The 22,110-nt window shown below is 48.1% G+C and overlaps 2 protein-coding genes across 2 annotated transcripts in view; both read right to left on the bottom strand.

Annotated features, from left to right (window-relative positions):
* The window catches only part of LOC135213745 (uncharacterized), a 6,006-nt gene extending 3,811 nt beyond the window's left edge, over positions 1-2,195 (bottom strand). The window contains exon 1 of the mRNA XM_064247873.1: positions 2,172-2,195. Within this exon, the coding sequence (XP_064103943.1) occupies positions 2,172-2,195 (24 nt within the window). The remainder of the gene's footprint in view (positions 1-2,171) is intronic.
* Positions 1-22,110, bottom strand: part of LOC135214016 (PDZ domain-containing protein 8-like) — a 74,322-nt gene that overhangs the window by 47,290 nt on the left and 4,922 nt on the right. The window contains exons 5-10 of the mRNA XM_064248128.1: positions 7,719-7,804; positions 7,105-7,333; positions 6,803-6,969; positions 5,633-5,830; positions 4,752-4,956; positions 4,290-4,715 (exon numbers count right to left, since the gene is read on the bottom strand). Coding sequence (XP_064104198.1) covers positions 4,290-4,715; positions 4,752-4,956; positions 5,633-5,830; positions 6,803-6,969; positions 7,105-7,333; positions 7,719-7,804 — 1,311 coding nt within the window. The remainder of the gene's footprint in view (positions 1-4,289; positions 4,716-4,751; positions 4,957-5,632; positions 5,831-6,802; positions 6,970-7,104; positions 7,334-7,718; positions 7,805-22,110) is intronic.

Raw genomic sequence — 22,110 nt, 5'->3', positions numbered from 1 at the left:
TCAACAAATATATGAAAATGAAAAGACTACTGCGCTTGCGATTTCACTTCATACAAATAAAAAGGGGAAGGATCAATTCCCGTGAATAGCGGAACATTGATCCAGTCAACAATGCAATCTCAATAAAAAAATGAAAATGAAAAAGAACTGCACTTGCGATTTCACTTCATTCAAAATAAAAAGGGAAGGATCAATCTCCGGGCAAGCTTGGAAACTGATCCAAAATGGAGTATTGCTACAATAAAAATAATATATGAAAATGAAAAAAAAAGAATACTGTACTTGCGATTCCACTTTCATACTGAATAAGTTTCCGTGCCGAGCGGCATTCGTTCGGCAACGGGCATACAGGTCAAAAAAATATAAATGAAAAAAGCACTTACTTACGATTTCATCTACACATTTCCAACCCAATATACGCTCGGAGCGAGCGCTCCCGCCCTCGCACCGGAGTCATACACAATAACGAGGATCATTCTGGGAAAATGAATTCCCGCAATTACGCCCCTTCAGTCCCGGCACTCGGGTGGTTAATCGGAGGGCGTTGTGAACCAAGATCCTTTAATTCACAATTGAATTCAATGAAATGATTGTACTTACAATTCAGTTTCACTAGATACATAGAAAAAGAAAAACCCAATCATGCGAAAGCAAACGACGATGAAGCGGGCAGAGAGCGATGATACAGTCCACACGCCAGCAGCCGAAAGCAAAAGTGGTTTGTTTACCTCCCAGTCGCGCGCGCGCGCCTGTCGGACAAGCAGTTAACTACCGAACCCCTTGTTTCGAAAGCTTACGACCTATCCAGCTGCCGCTAGTAGCCTTCCTATTGTAAAAGGACCGAAGGTTTGTATGCCGTGTCGGAACAAAGAACACTTTTCTTCTCTCCCTGATAGGATGGAGAGAGGTCTCTGGGAGTTGATGTCAAAAGGAGGAGGATGTAGAAAGGGGATCTTGTATCCCCGCTCTACTATCTTGAGGGTCCAAGGATCCGCCCCTCTCTGCCTCCAAGCCTCCGCAAAGAATTCCAGTCTGGCCCCGACTGGTGTCTGAAGGACGAGATCTTCATTTGCTGTTTTTGGGTTTGAATGAAGCTCTTCCTCTCGAAAACCCTCTCCCTCGAGGAGCTGCTCTCGAGGGGGGTGCCCGCGAAAGGGTTTGACTTTCTTAGGGGGTTTGTTTGCTGAATGTCCGAAGAGGAAGGAACCGCTGGACGTCTTGAAGACTGAACCAAGAGGTCCTGGGTCGCCTTTTCTTGCAGACTCTGTGCAAGATCCTTTACCATAGCCTGGGGGAAGAGAATGGTCCGAAAGAGGCGCAAAGAGCAATTCCGCTTTCTGAGCGGGAGATACCGACTTAGCAGTAAAACTGCACAGCAGTGCTCTTTTCTTCAGGAAGGCAGTTCCAAAATTTCGAAACTAGATTCCCTCGAACCATCCCTTACGGCCTTGTCCATACATGACAACACGCTGGACAGCTCCCCCAGACTAAGAGAATCAGGACTCCTAGACTGAAGGTCCAAAACTCCCAGACACCAATCTAGGAAATTAAACACGTTAAGGGTACGAAGCAGTCCCTTCAAGTGGTGGTCAGTCTCTACCGGAGTCCAGGACACCTTAGCAGACGCTAAGAGAGACCTCCTCTGGGCGTCCACTAAACTGAGAAAGTCACCCAAAGCGGACGAAGGGACCTTTACTCCCACATCCTCCTTGGTCTCATACCAAACTCCTCCTTTCCCGGCGAGTCTAGAGGGTGGATGGGCAAAAGTGGTCTTGCCCTGATCCTTCCTTCTGGACATAAAGTCTTGAAGTTTCTTAAACGCCCTCTTGGTTCGACAGCGATGTCTTCTTTCTTTCGAACGAATTCATTTGGGGTTTGGGTCTTTACGGTCTTGGAAGACGAAAGTTGAGAGGGAGGAGACCTAGGGGCAGTCGGCTGGAACTTCTCCCCGAAGGCTGAACGTAACAGCCTAACAAGAAACCTTGTAGTCCGAGACAGCTGAAGCTACCGGTTGTTCTTCTTCGACGGAACTCCCGACTACTAAGTTCCCCTTCCTCCCTAAGAGGAACTGAGAACGCCCATCAGGAGAGGGAGTACGTCCCGCAGTCTCAATCCTGAACAAAGACTTCCGTGGTTGGAAGTATCCGCTACAGGTACGGAAGCGGCCTTACGTTGATCTTTAGAGGTACGGACATCTTGCGAAAGAGGAGCGTCCTTAGAAGCCACGTGAACTGTCTTAACAGAAACGTCTCTACGAAAGGAAGCGCGAGCTTCCTGACGAGCGGCGCCAGAAGCGTCTGCTTAGCCAAGCGAGCGTCCTGCTTTGCATTCTCAAAAGCGTCCTGCTTCGCTCGAAAAGCGTCCTGCTTCACACGGCGAGCGTCCTGCGGAGCGTCCTCAAAGGCGTCCTGTCTATAACTAGAAGCGTCCTGCTTCGCGCGCCGAGCGTCCTGCCGAGCGTCCTTAAAAGTGTCTTGAAGAGAGCTCAAAGCGTCCTGTCTAGAACGCCGAGCGTCCTGCCGAGCGTCCTCAACCGCTACCTGCCGAGAGCGCAAAGCGTCCTGCTTCGAACGCCGAGCGTCTTGACGAGCGTCCTCTCCTGAGAGAGTAAAAGATCTGCTAGGAGAACGAGAACGTTGACGATCCGGAGGCGGAGAGAGAGACGAGCGAGCCGAGAGAGAATGAGGCCGCTTCGTTTTCCTCTTTTGACGGGCAGCCGAACGGTCCTTCCTACGCGTGGCTCGACTGCTGTGGGCAAGTCCTCTGAGCCATCAGCGACGTAAATCTGGTCCTGAAGGGACACAGGATATCCTTCCCGTCGGTGGGTGACGAAGGAGCAAAAGAAGGGGCAGGACTGAGACTGCGAGAAGGCGAGGGGCGAGGGGACGCCTCCTTCCTTCTAGCAGGTACAGCTATCTGCCTCTCAGGTGAACACGCCTGTGCGTGGAAACGAACGTCCTCATCGGTAGAAAGCCTTCCTCTCCTTCTGCGGAGGAAGGCGTCAAAAGCGTCCTCTGACGAAAGAGGAGACATAGGACGTGAAGCGTCCTCAAGCGAAAGGTCCTTTTCAACGGACGCGAGTCTCTCCGAGCGCTCCACCCCTTGCGCGGGGAGGACTCTTCGGAGGACGAAAAGCAGTCTTTCACCAGGACACGCGCTCGTGCGCGCTCCTTGGCAGCCTGGGATTTAGCAACATGGCCTGCCGAAGGGACGCCAGATCGGTGGGGAGCCCCCGTAACCCTCTTGCGGCTTTCGAACATAACCCACTCCCTCCCTGAGTCCTGGGAGTCCGATAGAGGTCTAGGCCTAGAGGCATTATTGGGGCCGACTGACGCCCCCTCCACAACACTAGGGGCACTAACACAACTTTCACAGGGCCGGTTTCTAGGGCCAATACCTTAGATTCGAGAGCACGAATAGACTCTAGAATCAGAGAAAGGGTGTTACCTTCTCCGACACAGCACTGGGGCCCGAAGGCAAACAAAACAGGATTAGGTTGGGCAAAATCTACTGGTGTTAGAGGAGGAGAAAATGTTACTATCCTTACCTTTAGTAGAGCTGCCCTTGGAGGAAGACCTCCTGACTCTATCGCGCTCCAATTTACGTCGATAGGTCTCATACATCCTCCATTTATCATCATCCAAATCCTTACATTCATTGCACCGATCATCAGCCACGCAAACATGCCCCCTGCAATCCATACAAATTGTGTGAGGATCAACTGAAGGTTTAAGAAGCCTCACCTTACATTCACTCCTCACACACACTCTGAAACTTCCTGAACTTGATCCAGACATCATGTATCCAGAAAAGCCAATCCAAAATCAAAAACCAAACCACTATAACGCGTGCCAATCCAACAATCCAGAAGTCGATACCAAAAGTCAATCCAGATAATATTAAGCGAGATAATGAAAAAATCCTAGACGGAGGTACTGTAAACAGATGTTTGCAGCACCGGCGACAGAAAAAATATGAATAGAAAATGGGAATGGTTCCTGATATCCGCCTCCCAGCGGCGGGAATGGGTACTACCACCTGACCGCCCCACTACGTGTGCCGCGAATTTTGAAATTCTGTCGGACGTCAGAAATACAGCTATATATATATCTGACAGGTAAGTTTCATGAACAAAATAATTTTTTCTAAGGTAGCAAAGATGAGATTATAACATGATGAGACACTACAACAAATTACTTCAAAAGGGAATTAGTGCACTACTCAAGCCAAAAATAAAAAATCTTCAGCGAATCGTAGCGTAGTACAAAAGAAGCAGTATGCGTGTTTACCCTCACGTGTTGAATTAACACGAGTCCTGTTGGTGCGTTGGAGTACAGGTGACCCAGGGAGGGAGCGATGCTTGGCTGGACGGCCGCCGTTGAACGACCCCATAATTCCAGCAAGCAAGTGCGAAGGGCTAACAGCACGTGAAGTTCCATGCACAACATCATCATCACCACTGCCACCGACAGTACTGCTTGTCACGGGCCCTGTACCAACACTACCAATGCAAGAGGCACTGTGGTTATCCGTGCCCCTCATCCCGACACCACCAACACCACCATGACTACTGCTGCTGCCAACATCAACACGACTAAAACCATCACAACCTACGATGGAGGTAGCGTTATTGACGTCAGCATCAACTCTACCACCATGACTACTACTACCTACAACACTGCTATGGGATGCTGCTCCCCCCCCTACACCACCACCTCCACCACCAGCACTGCGAGCAATATGGTAATTACTAGGGTAACCACAACCAGAGGTACTGCTTACTGAGGAGTCTAACCGAGCACTAAGGGACTTATCTCCATTATAACTACTCATATTAGTGGTGCAAAGTGCAACAACAGTCTGGTTGCCTGAGGCTACGTGAAGTCTACCTGTGGTCTCCTCTCCGATAACTGATGAGGCACCGTCTGAACAAATTGGTTTTTGTTCAGCAACCATCTGTGTAAAATCATTGAAAGGGAGCATTAATTACTTCAGGTAATATCAGTCATCACAGCTAATCCTATATTTCAAAGAACCAGAACATGATGATCAACTGTAGTAACCAAAAGACTATGGTTTCTGTCAACATATGTAGACTGTTGAAGAACAGACTGTTGCACATGGTTTTACTAATACCGTACTCATCATGCAGTATATACCGTATTAAAAGACTGTATTTTGTACTTGTCTGTCACCAGGTAGTGTACAGTACAATAGTTACAGGTGTAAGAAGCTTTAATGATTCAGCAAAGCAAAACATTAATTTCATCTTAATGTAAAGATACTTTTGAATGATTAGAAATCAGCAACTACTTAGTACTTGTGTAAGAATTCAGACATGCATGACAGAGGTCAAAGATAAAACTTCTAAATGTGCAGCTCTCTTAGTACAAAAATTGACAAGCAAATGTGTTATAATGAAACACTGATCTAGATGATTTTCACAAAAATCAATCTACATACAATTAAAATGAAGCTGGGTTCACCGAAGCACTTACTACAAGAGAAATGTGATATACTGATTCTTCTTAAAAATGTTTTGGTATACAAACGTACAAGAAGAAACTTTTTGAAAAGATGAAAATAAGTAAAGAACTGTGAAGAGAATACGTCATTAGTCACTGTAAAGTACCTTCCTCTGATCTACTGGAATTATCCTCTTCACTCGCAGTGTGATATTGTCAACATCTCCACTTATGCTACTGGACGAAAACAATTTTGCTGCTTGCTGGCTAGAACTAAGATAAGTTCCATTGACAGCTAACAGCACATCATTTTTGCGCAGCCCAGCTGCATATGCTGGCGATGACTGCTGAACGGATTCTACCATCTGCAATACAAACAGGCAAGAAGTGTCCTGATTAAAAATTCCTTTCCGAGAAATTTTGAAACCATAAAATATTGATAATATTTTCGAACAGTAATGTAGTTTGATAACTCATTTAATATTTTAATTTTCATATGGCTGTCCATAACAAGTAGCTTAGATCTTCCATAATAATTTACAATTCTTGGAAAATCTCATGACGAGATAAAAGTGCTAAAGTCAGATAGTTTAAAGGATTTTTTTTTCTCAGAACTGTGAGTATTTTGGGACAGGATCATGCAAGTTACTCATAAATACGCTTAGGTACAATGAGTATGATTACGCAAGGTCGACCAAACAGGGGAATTAAAAAGTTACCGTTGCACGGAAAGCATCATATAGATTTAATTTTCTTACAGGGTGCCACTCCAAGGTTTCTGAAGCATTCCAGTTACAATGCAAAGTTAGTAATCTATTCCGTCCACAATGGGTAATTAAATCTTTCTTTTTTCCTCAAAAGAGCATAAGATTATCAACATGAATGGGTTTTGAAACTGGCTGCACAAGTTCTCTTTAGGTCTGCATGAGGCACTATCCAATTGAAGGAATATCAGTCCACATAAAAAGTGTATTTTCTACCAATTTAAAGGAAACACGCCTTTGTACTAGACTGCAAAAGGAGGCACTGAACTTTTCTTCCTGGGCAGCATCATAAAAATTCTAGACTAAAGAGTTGAGCACCATACAAATCTAGTGCTATAAGATGGCTTACAAAAAACACTAGAGGATTGTATTTAATTTTAATTGACATCTATGCAGGTGTCAGACCTTTATTTTGCAAACCTACTATACCAAAATGGAAAACTGAAAAATAACACTAGTTTAGAGCCCCACACATTTTCTTCATTCTGTTGTCAAATTGTTTCCATAATGTTCTGGTTCAGTTTCTTTACTCAAGTTATAGCATTCTCACTAAGACTAGAAAATAAAACAAACCTGAGTTCCCTCTTCAGCATTATGTAATAGGATGCCAGCTGACGCTCCATGCGGGCGCTTCAAAGTGATGTCCAGAATGATATACATGCCAGCTGGCTTCTCTATTGCACAAATAATAGGAACTTCACTCAACATCACAGTACAGTACATGATCTCATCAACTAGAGCTGACTGTAAGAGAAAAAATAGTCTATGATTATAATGTACCGAGAAGGAAAATTTTGCAGTTCTTGGTAATATGGATCCAATATACTATTAAATCCAAACAGCCATTGATAAAAACAATAAGAATCTTTGAATACCTGCATTCCTGGTGGGGCCACTGACAACCTCTCCAGTCAATCTTCCAGGGGGGACGGAACAACCTTCTTCGTTGGCTGGATGCAGTGGCCTCTTAATGAGTGGCGGACCCCGTAACTTGAAATAAGGCAGCGTGTGCTTTCGCTTCAAGACGCCTCGTAGTTGGGAAATGATGATCGCATTGAAGCGTGGAATATGTAAACCTAAGCTTGAATATACCTCAAATTCTACCTGAAATATTGAAGGAATATATTTTCAGATTTTATTGTTATTTTGAAATCAAACCACTGTGTTCCAACTTACACTATGTTCTGATACAGTGGTCTGATTAAACCACCAAACTAAGTACTACAATTAGAGGTTTATTTATTGAACCATCACAGCTCAACCACAAAAAATGGGAAGATTTGCAGTTATGAGTAACGGAGGAAGTTTACGCAAAAGTCTTTTTAAAAGTATAAAGTGGTGACAATTACTATTTGAGCAATGATAGATTTCACTACCTTTTGTCACTCAGCTTTTTCATGATGCATCTCCCAAATAATTCCCTTGACATTCAATATATACAATAACCTTTGAACATAACTGAGAAGGGGAGATGATATAGGCTGCTTACCCTTGGTTCTTCATAAAAGGAGAAGCTCCAGTGAGTGAAAGGGTAACGAGAGAACTGCAGTCGTCCATTACCCGAGAGTTGAACGACTGTAAAGAAATGGTTATAAGTGTGTATGAATAAACATAACGAGACATGAATGATTTACAGTACAAGAAATAAAATGGAGACCGGAGAAAAGTACGAAGTATGTATGTCAGTCAGACAATCCTATTATCAAGTGAGGTCTTTTCTGTCCATGCACAACTAATGTCTGTGGTAATATAGTAGTACATTCATAGGCTTAATATGAGACTAGTTCATTTGTATGAAAGACGACATTACAGTGATGTAGACTCATAACAACATTTGCCAAAAGACAAAAATGATATGTCATGTTACAATAAAGTTTTATACATACTTACCTGACAGATATATACTTAGCTATAGACTCGTCGTCTCCGACAGAATTTCAAATTTCGCGGCACACGCTACAGGTAGGTCAGGTGATCTACCGCCCTGCCCTGGGTGGCAGGACTAGGAACCATCCCCGTTTTCTAATCAGAATTCTTCTCTTCCACCTGTCTCCTGCGGGGAGGCTGGGTGGGCTATTAATCGTATATATCTGTCAGGTAAGTATGTATAAAACTTTATTGTACATGACAATATCATTTTTATACATTCAACTTCCCTGCCAGATATATACTTAGCTGATTAGCACCCATTGGTGGTGGGTAAGAGACAGCTAACTACTGAAATAGACAGGTAAAGCAACATATGTTGTAGGTATTTATAAACCTGGTTCCTACCTTATTAGGTCTGAAGACTTCGCGGCTACTGCCTTGTAGTCTGCTTAGCCCTCAAGAGCCTCAGCGAGATAATGATCTATGGTAAGAGTTTTCTTGTGGGTCTGCCAATGGGGTCTTATCCACTTACTCGGCAGAGCCTAAAGGCCTTTGTCATTGGGTGCTATTCCACTTACATGACAATACACCTTGTTCAAGGAGCACAAAACCGATCCGATCACCTGATCCTAACATCCATGTTAGTCTAAGATTGTAAGGAGTCATCCCCGAACTCCTCACAAACAACCAAAAAACTCGAAACATAATTACACTTTCATTACAAAATATACAAAAAAAAATTTTGTACTCCCCTACTAGTCATACATACCCTTGATCGCCTACCAGCAATGACACTCTGCTCCCGTGCGACAGTAGTGAGCTTGCTACTAGAAAACCAAGCACATATCTGACAAGAGGGTTTATGTACGATAAAAAAACACAAAATTAAGGATCAGTCTTTGCTCCAAGACCCAGTACTGTATCTGCTGATACAAAAGGAACCTAGGCCGAGAACGCACTTCTCATAGGTCACTCTCACGTCCTTCAGATAATGAGATGCAAAACACTGAATTGCACCTCCAATATGTAGTCTCGATGATATTCTTCAGAGACATATTCTTTTGGAACGCCAAAGACGTTGCTACTGCTCTTACTTCATGCGTCTTGACTTTTAGAAGACCGAAGGATTCCTCCGAGCAGTTCTTGTGAGCGTCCGTAATAACGCTTCTCACAAAGAAAGCCAAGGCGTTTTTGGACATGAGTCGTTTGGGGTTCTTCACTGCACACCAAAGACCTTGTTGACAAGCTCCCATCTGTCTCTTCCTCTCTAAATAGAATTTAAGAGCTCTCACTGGACAGAGAGATCTCTCTATCTCTCTGCCTACCAGGTTAGATAGGCCTTTTAACCTCAAACTTCTGGGCCAAGGTTTTGATGGGTTTTCGTTCTTTGCCAGAAAACATTGTCTGGAAAGAAGAACAGATGGCAGCATCTCCTTTGAACCCCACCGTGGAATCCAGAGCGTGTAATTCGCTCGTCCTCTTGGCTGTAGCGAGAGCCACTAGGAACAGCATTTCCTAGTGACGTCGCGGAAGGACGCCAGATGTAAAGGTTCAAATTTGTCCGATGAAAGGAATTTTCAGGACCACGGTCTAGATTCCAACTAGGTGTTCTAGGAGTAGCTGCTTTCGACGTCTCAAAAGATCTAATTAGATCGTGTAGATCTTTGTCGTTAGCAATGTCTAGGCCTCGATTCCTGAAAAACCGAAGACAGCATGCTCGGTATCCTTTTATTGTCGAGACAGATAGGTGTGACTCCTTTCTCAGAAAGAGGAGGAAATCGGCAATATTCACTATAGAGGTACTGGAGGAGGACAGCTTCTGAACCTTACACCACCTCCTAAAGACTTCCCACTTCGGACTGGTATACTCTTCTCGTCGAAGCTCTGCGGGCTCTAGCGATAGAGCCCGCAGCCTCGCGAGAAAAGCCTCTCGCTCTGAACAAGTCTTTCGATAGTCGAAAGGCAGTCAGAGCGAGACCTGGGAGGTTGTGATGAAACCTCTCGAAGTGGGGTTGTCTGAGTAGATCGTGTCTGTTTGGAAGCGATTCTGGGGAAGTCCACTATCCACTCCAGTACCTCCGTGAACCATTCCTGTGCTGGCCAAAATGGGGCTATGAGTATCAAACTTCGTGCTCTTCGAAGCTACAAACTTCCTGAGCACTTCCCCCAGGATTTTGAACGGGGGAAAGGCGTAAGCGTCCACACCCGACCAATCCATGAGAAACGCGTCTATTGTGAAGGCTCTCGGATCCTCTACTAGAGAGCAAAAGGTCTCTATTCTTTTGGAGAGGAACGTCGCAAACAGGTCTATGTGAGGTCTCCCCCACAGGGACCAAAGACTTCGACACACTTCTTCGTGAAGAGTCCATTCTGTGGGAAGGACCTGGTTTCTCCTGCTCAGTCTGTCCGCTCTCACATTTTTGATCCCTTGAACAAACCTTGTGAGGAGAGTTATGCCTCTTTCTTCCGTCCAGGTTAACAGGTGTTTTGTCAACTGATAGAGGGTGGGAGAACGAGGTGCGTGCCTCCTTGCTTTCTTATGTAAGCCAGAGCCGTGGTGTTGTCTGAGTTGATCTGTATTACCCCGTCTCTGACTATCTTTTCGAAGGACTTTAAGGCTAGGTGTATGGCCACAAGTTCCTTGCAATTGATGTGCCAGGACACCTGTTCCTTTGTCCAGGTGCCTGACACCTCCCTTGCTCCCAGCGTCGCTCCCCATACCGACTCCGAAGCGTCGGTAAACAACACTGGGTCTGGGTTCTGCAGAGCAAGCGATAAGCCTTCGTTCTTTTGAAGCTGAGGGATCCACCACCTCAGATGATCTTTTTTACTTCTTGTGAAAGTTGGAAGATGTCCGAGAGTTGACCCGTCTTCCAGTTCCACACCTCTTTGAGGAAAAACTGAAGAGGGCGAAGGTGAAGTCTCCCTAGCGAGAAGAACTTTTCCAATGAGGACAGGGTCCCTAATAGGCTCAGGTAATCCCTCGCTGAGCTGTCCTTTCTCTCTAAGAAGCTTGAGATTCTCGACAAACCTCGAGTAATTCTTTCTTGCGAAGGATATACCCGAAAACCCAGAGAATCCATCTGAATCCCCAGATAGACCAAGTTCTGGCTTGGGGGATCAGTTGTGACTTCTCGAGGTTGACGAGCAACCCTAGCGAATCTATCATGTTCCTTGTTACTTCCAAGTCCTCCAAGCACTGACTCTTCGACTTGGCCCTGATCAGCCAGTCGTCCAAGTAGAGGGAGATGTTTATCCCTTCTAGGTGAAGCCATCTTGCTACATTCGCCATCAGGTTGGTGAATACTTGTGGGGCTGTAGACAGACCGAAGCACAGAGCCCTGAATTGAAAGATCTTGTCTCCTATCACAAAGCGAAGATATTTCTTTGACTGATGGTGAATGGGAACGTGGAAATAGGCGTCTTGCAGGTCCAGAGAGACCATCCAATCTCCTGGGCGAAGCGCCGACCTGACAGAGGCGACGTTTCCATACGAACTTCTTTTTCTGTACGAAGCGATTCAGAGCGCTTACGTCCAGAACTGGCCTCCACCCCCCCCGATGCCTTTGGTACTAGAAAAAGGCGATTGTAAAATCCCGGGGAGTGTGGATCTTGTACCAGTTCGATGGCCTCTTTTTCCCACATTGCTCCACCATCTGAAGGAGAGTCTTTCGCATTAACGGGTCTCTGTACCTCGCTGACAGTTCCCGAGGCGTAGATGTTAGGGGCGGTTTGTCGTCGAAGGGGATTACATATCCCTTCTTCAGGACCGACACTGACCAAGGGTCGGCTCCCCTTAGTTCCCATACTCCTGCAAAGTTCAGGAGTCTGGCGCCCACTGGTGCTTGGAGGAGCAACAAGTCACTTAGATCTCTTGAATGGTCTAAATGAAGACCTTCCTCTCTTTTCAGAGCTCTTCTTCTGGCAGGTGGACGAGCCGTTGCACCTCCACGAAAGGGCTGCTGAGTAGGACGAGGTTCCTTCTTAACCGTCGTCGCTACCGGTCGTCCTTTCTTGGACGTTTGAGTCAGTAGGTCTTGTGTCGCCTTCTCAGTTTAGTGAGCGAGAATATATCCTTGACTAACTGAGAAGGAAACAGATGATCTGATAGCGGGGCGAACAGTAAGGCAGTCCTCTGGCTCGGAGAAACCCCTTTCGATAAAAGGGAACCATACACTGATCTCTTTTTCAGGAGACCAGCACCGAAAAGAGAAGCCACTTCACCTGAACCGTCCTGTACTGCCTTGTCCATGCAGGACAGCACGCTATGGAGAATTTCTGGGTTCTTCAGAAACTCCGGATCCTTAGATTTGTTGGCCAGAACTCCGAGCGACCAATCCAGAAAATTGAACACCTCTAAAGTGACAAAAAGTCCCTTTAGAAAGTGGTTCAACTCTGAAGTGCTCCACGTCGCTCTGACCGATCCTAAGGAGTGACGTCTAGAGGCCTCCACTAAACTGGCAAAGTCGGCATCTGCAGAGGCGGGTAAAGAAAGACCCATAGTCTCTCCTGTCCCATACCAAATACCTCTCTTCCCGTGCAATCTGGAAGGAGGCATGCAGAATACCGTCTTTCCTAACTCCTTCTTCTTGTCCATCCAAGAATCTAAAGAATGGAGTGCCTTCTTCATTGATATCGCAGGCTTCATTTTCAAGAAGGCCGACGATTTAGCCGTAGCTGAGCTCGAAAAGAGCGAACGAGGAGAAGGAGGAGCTGCAGGACTAAGAGAATCTCCAAACTCTTGTAGTAGTAAAGAGGCCAAGACTTTGTAACTAGAAAGTCCCTCATTAGCAGGAGGATCGTCGTCAGACAACTCGTCTAACTCTCGATCCGACGAAGGAGAACGTTCCCGTTTTGAGGAAGAGTCCTTCCAAGACCTCCTATGTTCTGAAGGAGAGGAGCTCCCATTTGGCGAAGAGTCATAACCTCCAGGACCGAGTCCCCGACTCTGACTCCTGGCTCTTGACTCTTGCCTCCTGACTCCTGCCTCCTGGCTCCTGACTCCTGCCTCCTGACTCCGGACTCCGGACTCCTGGCTCCTGCCTCTTGACTCCTGCCTCCTGGCTCCTGGCTCCTGCCTCTTGACTCCTGCCTCTTGCCTCCTGGCTCTTGCCTCCTGGCTCTTGCCTCCTGGCTCTTGCCTCCTGGCTCTTGCCTCCTGGCTCTTGCCTCCTGGCTCTAGCCTCCTGGCTCTTGCCTCTTGCCTGGATGCCTCCACACTCTTGGCTCTTGGCTCCTGCCTCCTGGTTGACTCCTCACTCCTGGCTCTTGGCTCCTGCCTCCTGGGTGACTCCTCACTCCTGGCCGGTGCCAGACGTCTGATTGTCTCATCCAGGTTCGTACAGGAAACCTCACCTCGGGTAGGAGTATCGATCCTGGAGGTAGATACCTCCATACGTCTGGAGGATCTTTTAATAGGAAGGGAAGTGTCTTTCTTCTAGGAGGCTCCTTTGACAGGACTCCTACAAATGACGAAATATGACAATTTGTCCAAAATTGCATTTTTCCTAACTATACAAACCTGAGGTCCTTTTACAATAGGAAGGTACTAGCGGCAGCTGGATAGGTCGTAAGCTTTCGAACAAGGGGTTCGGTAGTTAACTGCTTGTCCGACAGGCTGCGCGCGCGCGACTGGTAGGTAAACAAATCACTTTTGCTTTTCGGCCAAGCAAAAAAACTGCAGAGTGAGGGGGGGTTGGCATGAGGTGGGGCTAGTGTAAAAGGACCTCAGGTTTGTATAGTTAGGAAAAATGCAATTTTGGACAAATTGTCATTTGTTCCGACACGGCATACAAACCTTCGGTCCTTTTACAATAGGAAGACTCACTTCTTGGTGGGTGGAATCTGAGTCTTTTGTGAACAGACTGGTGTTCGCCCAACCTTGGAAGCCTCCCTGGTCGTAAGAGCGAGGGAGGGATCCAAGCCTCTGTCCGATTGATCGGGGTGTGCACCGCAGGATCAATGGTCAGACCTCTGGACGAGTACTAAGAGAGGGGCATGCGCATCTCTTCGTACCAGCAATGCAAGAACTTGTTCCTGTACAGGAGCAAATATAAAGTCATGGGTTTGACTCTTGTCGGCATCCACTTCCCCCCCTTGTAGAAGGAAGTGGATATTCTGCTCCTATCCCTAGTGAAAGGGATAGGATGGGGCTCTGTCATATAGCTCACCGGCATCTCGTCCTTATCCAGCAGGGTAATGACCGTATCCCTCTACCCACAGGTAGAGGGGTAGAAAAAGATAGAAAGAGAAGCCAGTCACTTTCTCATTCACTATCTATTCATACAGTCACACCAGGACTCGATCGCTGGTTCAGCCTGCTAGGGTTCTGGGTTGGGTTAGCTCCAAACAACGTGTTGAGCAGCCACCACGGGTCCTAAGGAAAACGATCCAAGGACCTGTGGGCAATATCCAAAAGGTAGAAGGAGGTGCCAGTGGTCTGGTTGTACCAGACCCCTGCCTTCAGCCTGCGCCACGGAGAAGTTCTTGTGTAACTCGAGGGAGTGTACTTCTAGGTCATCTTGGTGCTGACGAAGAGTCTTCAACACTCCGCCTGGGATGTCGAGTTTCTTTCAGAAAGCGGGCGGTCGTGCTTTCACAGGACAAAGCAGCATCTCCTTCGCATCGAAGGCGGTGAAGTCCCATTAGGGAGGGGACTGTGAAGGACTCTAACCCGATCGTCAGGAACCGAAGGGTTCAGAGTCTTGCGCTACGAATTCGGTACGAAATCGAGCGTCACGAATCCCCATCCCCTGGATGCTTGACTTCGCAGGCAAAGTCATGCAATTACCTCAGAGGAAAAGAAGGGAATTTTGTCGTATGACCTATCCCTCTTCTCGACTTCGGTGATGTCCTGTACCCATACTGGTCTATCCGTCTGCAGCGAAGTTGTTGTTCTCGGTAGTGGATAGGACACCGACACTCAATGTTGGGTGTCGATGGTATGGGTACTGTGACAAGCCGTTAGGACGAAGAAAAGATTGTTATGGAACAACCGAACTAAGTCCACGCGAAGTTCGTAACAGACTTGGGCGCTCTGACAGCTGCCTACTGACTGCGTTCGGTAGGAGGCAAGTTGTCCAAGCACCCGAGCAAGTCACGTGACCTGTTCGCCTTAACAGGGTTGATGCCAAGAGACTAAACAAATAATTTGTGTTCGTCACCGATGCCAGAAGGCAAGGTGATGACTCTCTTAAGGCATGTGCCCAACAGGCGAAAGTCAATTGCCTTCTAGAGACCGAGGTCCTTGATGGCAAGATATCTCATAGTATAGTTGATTCTCTGCGGGTAAGGAGAAACAACACTGTGTGACGTTGAAGACGAAGGTGTACAGAAAATGCAACCTACGTCTTCACAGCTGAACCGAGAGAAGGATCTCAAGATTCTGAACCTGTGCTACAAAGACTGAGAACGCTAACCGCTATTGATTGCTGTCCGGTGAGGATCGGTAGTTGCAATAAAAGCGGAGCGCTTCCAGTAATGAAGACAGGGAACTACTGCCTGAAGAACTGCTTCTCATGGGCTGAACATTTGGAAGTAGAGCTGTCAGGTCGGAGAGTAGGCGATGTCTTCTGACATATCTGTTAATTCGGGCGAGCAATGAAATTGCACACCTACGAATACGAGATATTTTGAAGACAAACTCAGATGTCTGCAAAAATCATTCGCATTATCGCAGTGCGATGCAGCGGTTGACTAGTAAAGACTTCTGTTACCGTGCGGTAAAACAGAAAGATGAAAGAGTCCAAGAGATATCTCTGTTGAAAATTCTCGCAATGTCGAAGGCGATGAAATCGAGCGTCACAGCAGTAGATGGTCCATTCATTATTGCGAGAATCCCCGTTAATCAGAGACCTAAGTCCATGATTGTTGGGCAGAGATACGGTTCGGTAGTCAATCCAACCAGGGGAGAGAGAGACGTAACCGACCGTGCATCTCCGAGACCTAGCTGATACTGAGCCGCTATCAGGCAGTTCAATACGCAGTAGCTCTCGGTGACTCGTCATCCTGAGTTGCCAGGTAATCCATTATTCCACGAAGGAATGCGTTCGGCTAGAACCATCGAGCCATAAATAATACGCTCTAAGCAATTATATTTAACCGAAACGGATTTCGGTAAATACAAAAAAGGCTGATTTGGTGTTGTCATGACAATACCAAGTATCTAAAATCGAAACTGATAACTGCTGGGAGGTGCAGGCAACCCCGAGTTGCAGTTCAATTAAGATACAATTCGTCTCGGTCACAAACCGTAGAGTTAACTACGGTATGGCGCCTACCCCACGGACAATTCAACTGTTAAAGAATCATGTCGCAGAGGGTAATATACGTAGTATATTTGTAGGTTCTGTACCACGACCTCCATCCTAAATTCTTTTCCCCTCGAGGAATGAGAATAAGGATTGGAGATCGACCGCCTTCGTTCTCTAGTCAAGAGAGTGAAGGAGAAGTCTTTCCCAAAGGAAAGCTTCAATGGTGAACAGAATACCGAAGACGATAGTTCAAGCCAAACTGGAAGTTCCCGTCCGTTCTTCTCTATTCCAGGTTAAGCGCCTACTGTGAGATACTCTTCTTTCAGCAGCAGTCCTTCTTCCAAATGCTAGAAATTACAGTAATTCGAGCATAAGCGAGGTTCCCGATTATCGTGTAACAATTATCGGGATTCTCGCTCACTTTGGACCGTGGTCTCGCCTGAGTGTTTGGAGATCGTAAAAAACTCGAACACTCTGAGTGCGCTAGAAATTCCGTAGAATTCTAAGCACTCTGCGAAACCCCCACCGAATTCGTCAGATGATATCGGCTGGTGGTCCTCTCGATTCCCGTAGAAATCGAGATCTAGCAGTTGGAGAAGAAAAGGAGCAGCCATCGCCTTACGGCGATGGCCTCTCAGAGCCTGGGAAAACGTATCGTCAGAGAAAACGTTTTCCCGAGGAGGGTTACGAATCATACTGTAGGTAAGTGTCTGCCGCCACTGTGAACGTCGTCTGGGTGGGGTTGATCGACACCTGACAGTAGAGAGCCGATACCGCTCCGACTCATTCCAGTCCTCGTCGAGGTCGAAACCTCAGGAGGACCGAAGGGGTATTTAAATACGGTGTCCGAAGACACGTATAAACGCCTCTGTCGCAGTAGAGGGAGGTGAAGTAGCTTGTTCGACCGTCCAGAACTGAGAGAGCCTTCTTGTCCGGAGACGAGAGACTACCTGGTTCAACACAGTCGGCAAGCTCCGATCGCGGCCGACCCACCGTCGATTTTGGGTCCCTCTCGGGCCCCAAAACGACTCGAGCCGAGACGTGGCTCTGCTGGTGGGAGCGGCGATTCCTTCCCCGAGGTCATGTGCTGACGAATCAGCGCCGTAACCTCGGCAAAGTTCCTCTGGATCTCGGAAGTCACAGCATCTTGCAGAGTGGGACGTTAAGCCCTTCGAACAAGAGCATTCCGAGAACCTTCCTCCTAAGAAGGGGGGGGGGAAACAGCGACAGCCCTCTCGGTCTTCCCCATCCACTTGCGCATACGTCCTGGTCGGTCCAAGAAACCGTGCCTGGCACGTAGGGCGTGTGGTGGGATCATGAGGGGCGGCGCCACCCCCTCACGATCACTCCTCAATACCTCGCTCCTCCCGGTGTAACCCGAGGAGGTTGAAGGTACGGGAGAGGCAGACCTGACGCTCCCTCGTCGCTCGCTGGCAGAACCAGCAGGCTTGGAGGGCTGCAGGCGATCGTCAACCAGCGGTGACGATCGAGCTGCAGGCCTGGAGGGTCGAACCGTCTCGCTGTGGAGAACGGCTGGACTGAGCACAGCGGCCCCGATCTCGAGTGTCAGAAGAGCTGGTGCTGGTTGCCGTTCCCGATCCGCTCTCTGTTGAGAGCGACGGTCAGGCGACCTGCAGGCTCCACTGTCGCAGTGAGACCGGTGCTTGTCCTCACGGCACGTCACGTTTTTTTCGCTGGTTCCAGCCGTGGGCTGGCACCGGCGAACGGGAGGACCTCTTCCCAGCCTCAGCCCGTGGTCGGTCGTGGACCGTCACGTCCCCGGGTAGCCAGCTGTTCACCGCGAGAGTGAGAGCTGGTCTGGTGAGAGTCGCATGAGCGGCTGTCACCAGTCTTCCGCCCCGTGCCGTGAACCTGACGCTGAGCGGACTCAGAGGTCTGGTTCCTGGCTGCACGGTCGCTGGTAGGCGACCGTACACTCGGTACTCCCGCGAACGAGAGGCCGAGACGGACCCTGATGCAGTGGCAGAACCACTGACACCAGGCGAGGAAGTACCGGTGTTAGCCGGTACCCCTCTGGTCCCCGTAGTCTTCTTCCTTGCGGAAGAAGAGACGGGCCCCGCTCCCGAAGGAGCAGGAGGACCAGCGGAAGGAACCCTCCCGTCCCACCGAGGTGAGACGGGTCCCGAGAAGCTCCCGAGGGAGACTTCTTAGGAGGGAGGAGGCGACCTTCTTCTTCCTCGGCTGTAAAGCCTTAGAAGTCGAAGGGGAAGAGGCGGCGGCCGACGACGATGAAGAAGATGAAGACGACGACCACGGACACCTCCTCTTCTTCGTCAGCTTCCTCAGGACAGACGTAAGATCTGCTATCCAGGGCGGAGCCGGGGCTGCTGTAGCCGAAGCCACAGGGCCCGGACGCACCTGTACAGACAGACCAAAGTCTGGGGTAGTACCACCACGAACAGGGACGACATCAGCAGGTATGGGCATCCAGGAACAGCAGGCACGGCCAGCACATCATCGGTAGGGACAGCCAGCGCAGCAACGGCAGGAACAGCCAGCGCAGCAACGGCAGGGCCAGCCAGCGCAGCAACTGCATGGACAGTCAGCCCAGAATCGGCAGGTACGGCAGGCAGCACCGGAAACACAGGAAGTGGAGCAGCAGCCAGCAACATCCTGTACCGGCGGCAGGTCCAGGGGGCGAGTTCTAGGGCAGCGGAAGTGTGGTCGTGCAGCGCGGCAACCACGAGCGGCGGCGGCACGGCCCCTCCCTCTCGGTACGGCGAACGGCACTTGCACAGCGGCTGTAGGCAAGAACTGTTACCACGTGAGGCGAGTACACCAGGTGAGGAGGGACGTCGTCACCTGGTTGCGTGGTCACCACTCCATGGGTGACCGCAGTAGGCCAGACATAGAACCGCAGCCCCTGGGACACCAGCACGCTCTGCAATTGGAAGGACGCCCATACCTCACCAAGGTCCACCCTCGTGGCAGTAGCACCTGCGGAAATCAATTAGTTAGTAAGCGATTAATGGGGGGAAATCCCCTCGTGCGGGGGTTTGATCCCTCCCGAACGAGTGGAAGACCCCTAATACAATTGTACATCGGGCACCGAGCGCCCTCCCCCGCGCTCGACGGATCGGGCGAGGAGAAGAACGCCGATAACCTCCCCCCCCCAAGGGGAAGAGTCATCTGTGGGAACTGAGCGGGGGGGGTCTCGTTCCCCACCCCCGCACAGTCCCCATGTACCCCAACAACAAAATAAGAGCCCTAGAGCAATCGTGCCATCGGCACGAATACAAGGCATAAGGATCAATTCCCTGACTGAGCGGAACTTGAACCAAATAAAATTGATGCAATCAATAATAAGGAACAAAATGAAAATGCATCTTGCAAAACGATTCACTTCACAATGAATAAGGGCTCGGATCGAGCGCATTTGCGCCCTCGGTACCGAGCGCAAGGGTGAAAGGTTTCATTCCTTACCTTTATGGATCAAGGTTTCTGGAAAACCTTGATCCATAATGAAATGATGCAATCAACAAATATATGAAAATGAAAAGACTACTGCGCTTGCGATTTCACTTCATACAAATAAAAAGGGGAAGGATCAATTCCCGTGAATAGCGAACATTGATCCAGTCAACAATGCAATCTCAATAAAAAAATGAAAATGAAAAAGAACTGCACTTGCGATTTCACTTCATTCAAATTAAAAAGGGGGAAGGATCAATCTCCGGGCAAGCTCGGAAACTGATCCAAAATGAGTATTGCTACAATAAAAAATAATATATGAAAATGAAAAAGAATACTGTACTTGCGATTCCACTTTCATACTGAATAAGTTTCCGTGCCGAGCGCATTCGTTCGGCAACGGGCATACAGGTCAAAAAATTATAAATGAAAAGAGCACTTACTTACGATTTTCATCTACACATTTCCAACCCAATATACGCTCGGAGCGAGCGCTCCCGCCCTCGGCACCGAGCATACACAATACGAGGATCATTCTGGGAAAATGAATTCCCGCAATTACGCCCTTCAGTCCCGGCACTCGGGTAACGGAGGCGTTGGTGAACCAAGATCCTTTAATTCACAATTGAATTCAATGAAATGATTGTACTTACAATTCAGTTTCACTAGATACATAGAAAAAGAAAAACACAATCATGCGAAAGGCAAACGCCGATGAAGCGGGCAGAGAGCGATGATACACGTCCACACGCCAGCAGGCCGAAAGCAAAAGTGATTTGTTTACCTACCAGTCGCGCGCGCGCGCCTGTCGGACAAGCAGTTAACTACCGAACCCCTTGTTCGAAAGCTTACGACCTATCCAGCTGCCGCTAGTACCTTCCTATTGTAAAAGGACCGAAGGTTTGTATGCCGTGTCGGAACAACTGCTCCTGCATCGCCATCATGAACTTCTTTGTAGCCTCCTCTTTATCCTCTTCGGGAGGAGGGGAAGGAGGAGGGGAGGAGTCCATAGCCTCCACCTCCTGCCTCCTTCTCACTCTGGTTGGAAGAATGGCTCTTCTCGCCTTCTTAAACTCCCGATGGAGACTCCTCAGGGAAGTTTTCAGGGCTCGAGTCAATAGTCGGCGCCCTCCAACTCCTCTTGAGAGGCCGAGATCGATCGGAATCTCTCCAATCACGTCTCGGTGATGAATATCCCGACGACGAGAAACACTTACGTAGGACGCTTTTACAATAGCTGTCCTTGGCAGTCTGGGGTGTCACAGAAACCGCCGAAGGGACACCTGATCGGTGGGGATTCTCCACAACCTCCTTTCGGCTTTCGACATTCCTTCTCCTCTGGGCATGTGAGCTTGGAAGAGGTCTAGACCTAGGAGCGTTGCTGAGCCGACCAGATGGCCCCCTCCACTACACTGGGGGACACTTATATCACTGTCTAATGACAAATCACTAGCCTTACCTTGTATGGCAGCCATTTTGTTTTCCATTATTTTGAAGGCTGCTTTTAGATCTGCAAGTTCTTTCGCTGGATCTACAGGTTCTGCAATAGGAGAAGGGCTGCAATGGAAGGAGAAGTAGCAATACTTACCCTTGGGGAAGATCCCAAGCTTGGAATTAGTTCAGATCTAGAACTACTTAAAACTTCTATGAGAAGCCTTCCTCGCTCTCTCTCTTTCTAACTTTTTTTAAATAATTAGTTAGATTCTTCCATTCGTTCTCACTCAAGTTCTCACATTCTTTACAAGTATTAGTAAAAGAACATTCATACTCCCTGCACCTCTTGCATACCGTGTGAGGGTCTACCGAAGCTTTCGGCAACCTCACCTTACAGCCTACATTCACACAACGTCTCACAACCATACCAGAGTCAGACATATTTAAAGAAAAATCCAAAATCAAGTCCACAAAACAGTCCACAAAAGCGTATGCCAATCCAACAATCCAGATACGTCACCAAAAGTCGGTCAAGAAGATCAATTGCCGGTGAAAAAAGAAAACCAATCGAGAGGAACCAACAACAATGTTGATGGTCCGGCGACAGAAAGAATTCTGATTAGAAAACGGGGATGGTTCCTAGTCCTGCCACCCAGGGCAGGGCGGTAGATCACCTGACCTACCTGTAGCGTGTGCCGCGAAATTTGAAATTCTGTCGGAGACGACGGAGTCTATAGCTAAGTATATATCTGGCAGGGAAGTTGAATGTATAAAAATACTCAAGTGCAAATATTCATATAATGGAACTGTTGACGACAGTGAAACCGAAAACTGGCAAGCCAGTACTCAAAAAGCTCAGCGAGTACGTATAGGCATTTGATGTTAATCAGCGAA

The sequence above is a fragment of the Macrobrachium nipponense genome, chromosome 43 (genome assembly GCF_015104395.2).
Source record: "Macrobrachium nipponense isolate FS-2020 chromosome 43, ASM1510439v2, whole genome shotgun sequence".
NCBI classification, from domain to species: domain Eukaryota; kingdom Metazoa; phylum Arthropoda; class Malacostraca; order Decapoda; family Palaemonidae; genus Macrobrachium; species Macrobrachium nipponense.
This window is presented reverse-complemented; position numbering and strand designations above follow the sequence as displayed.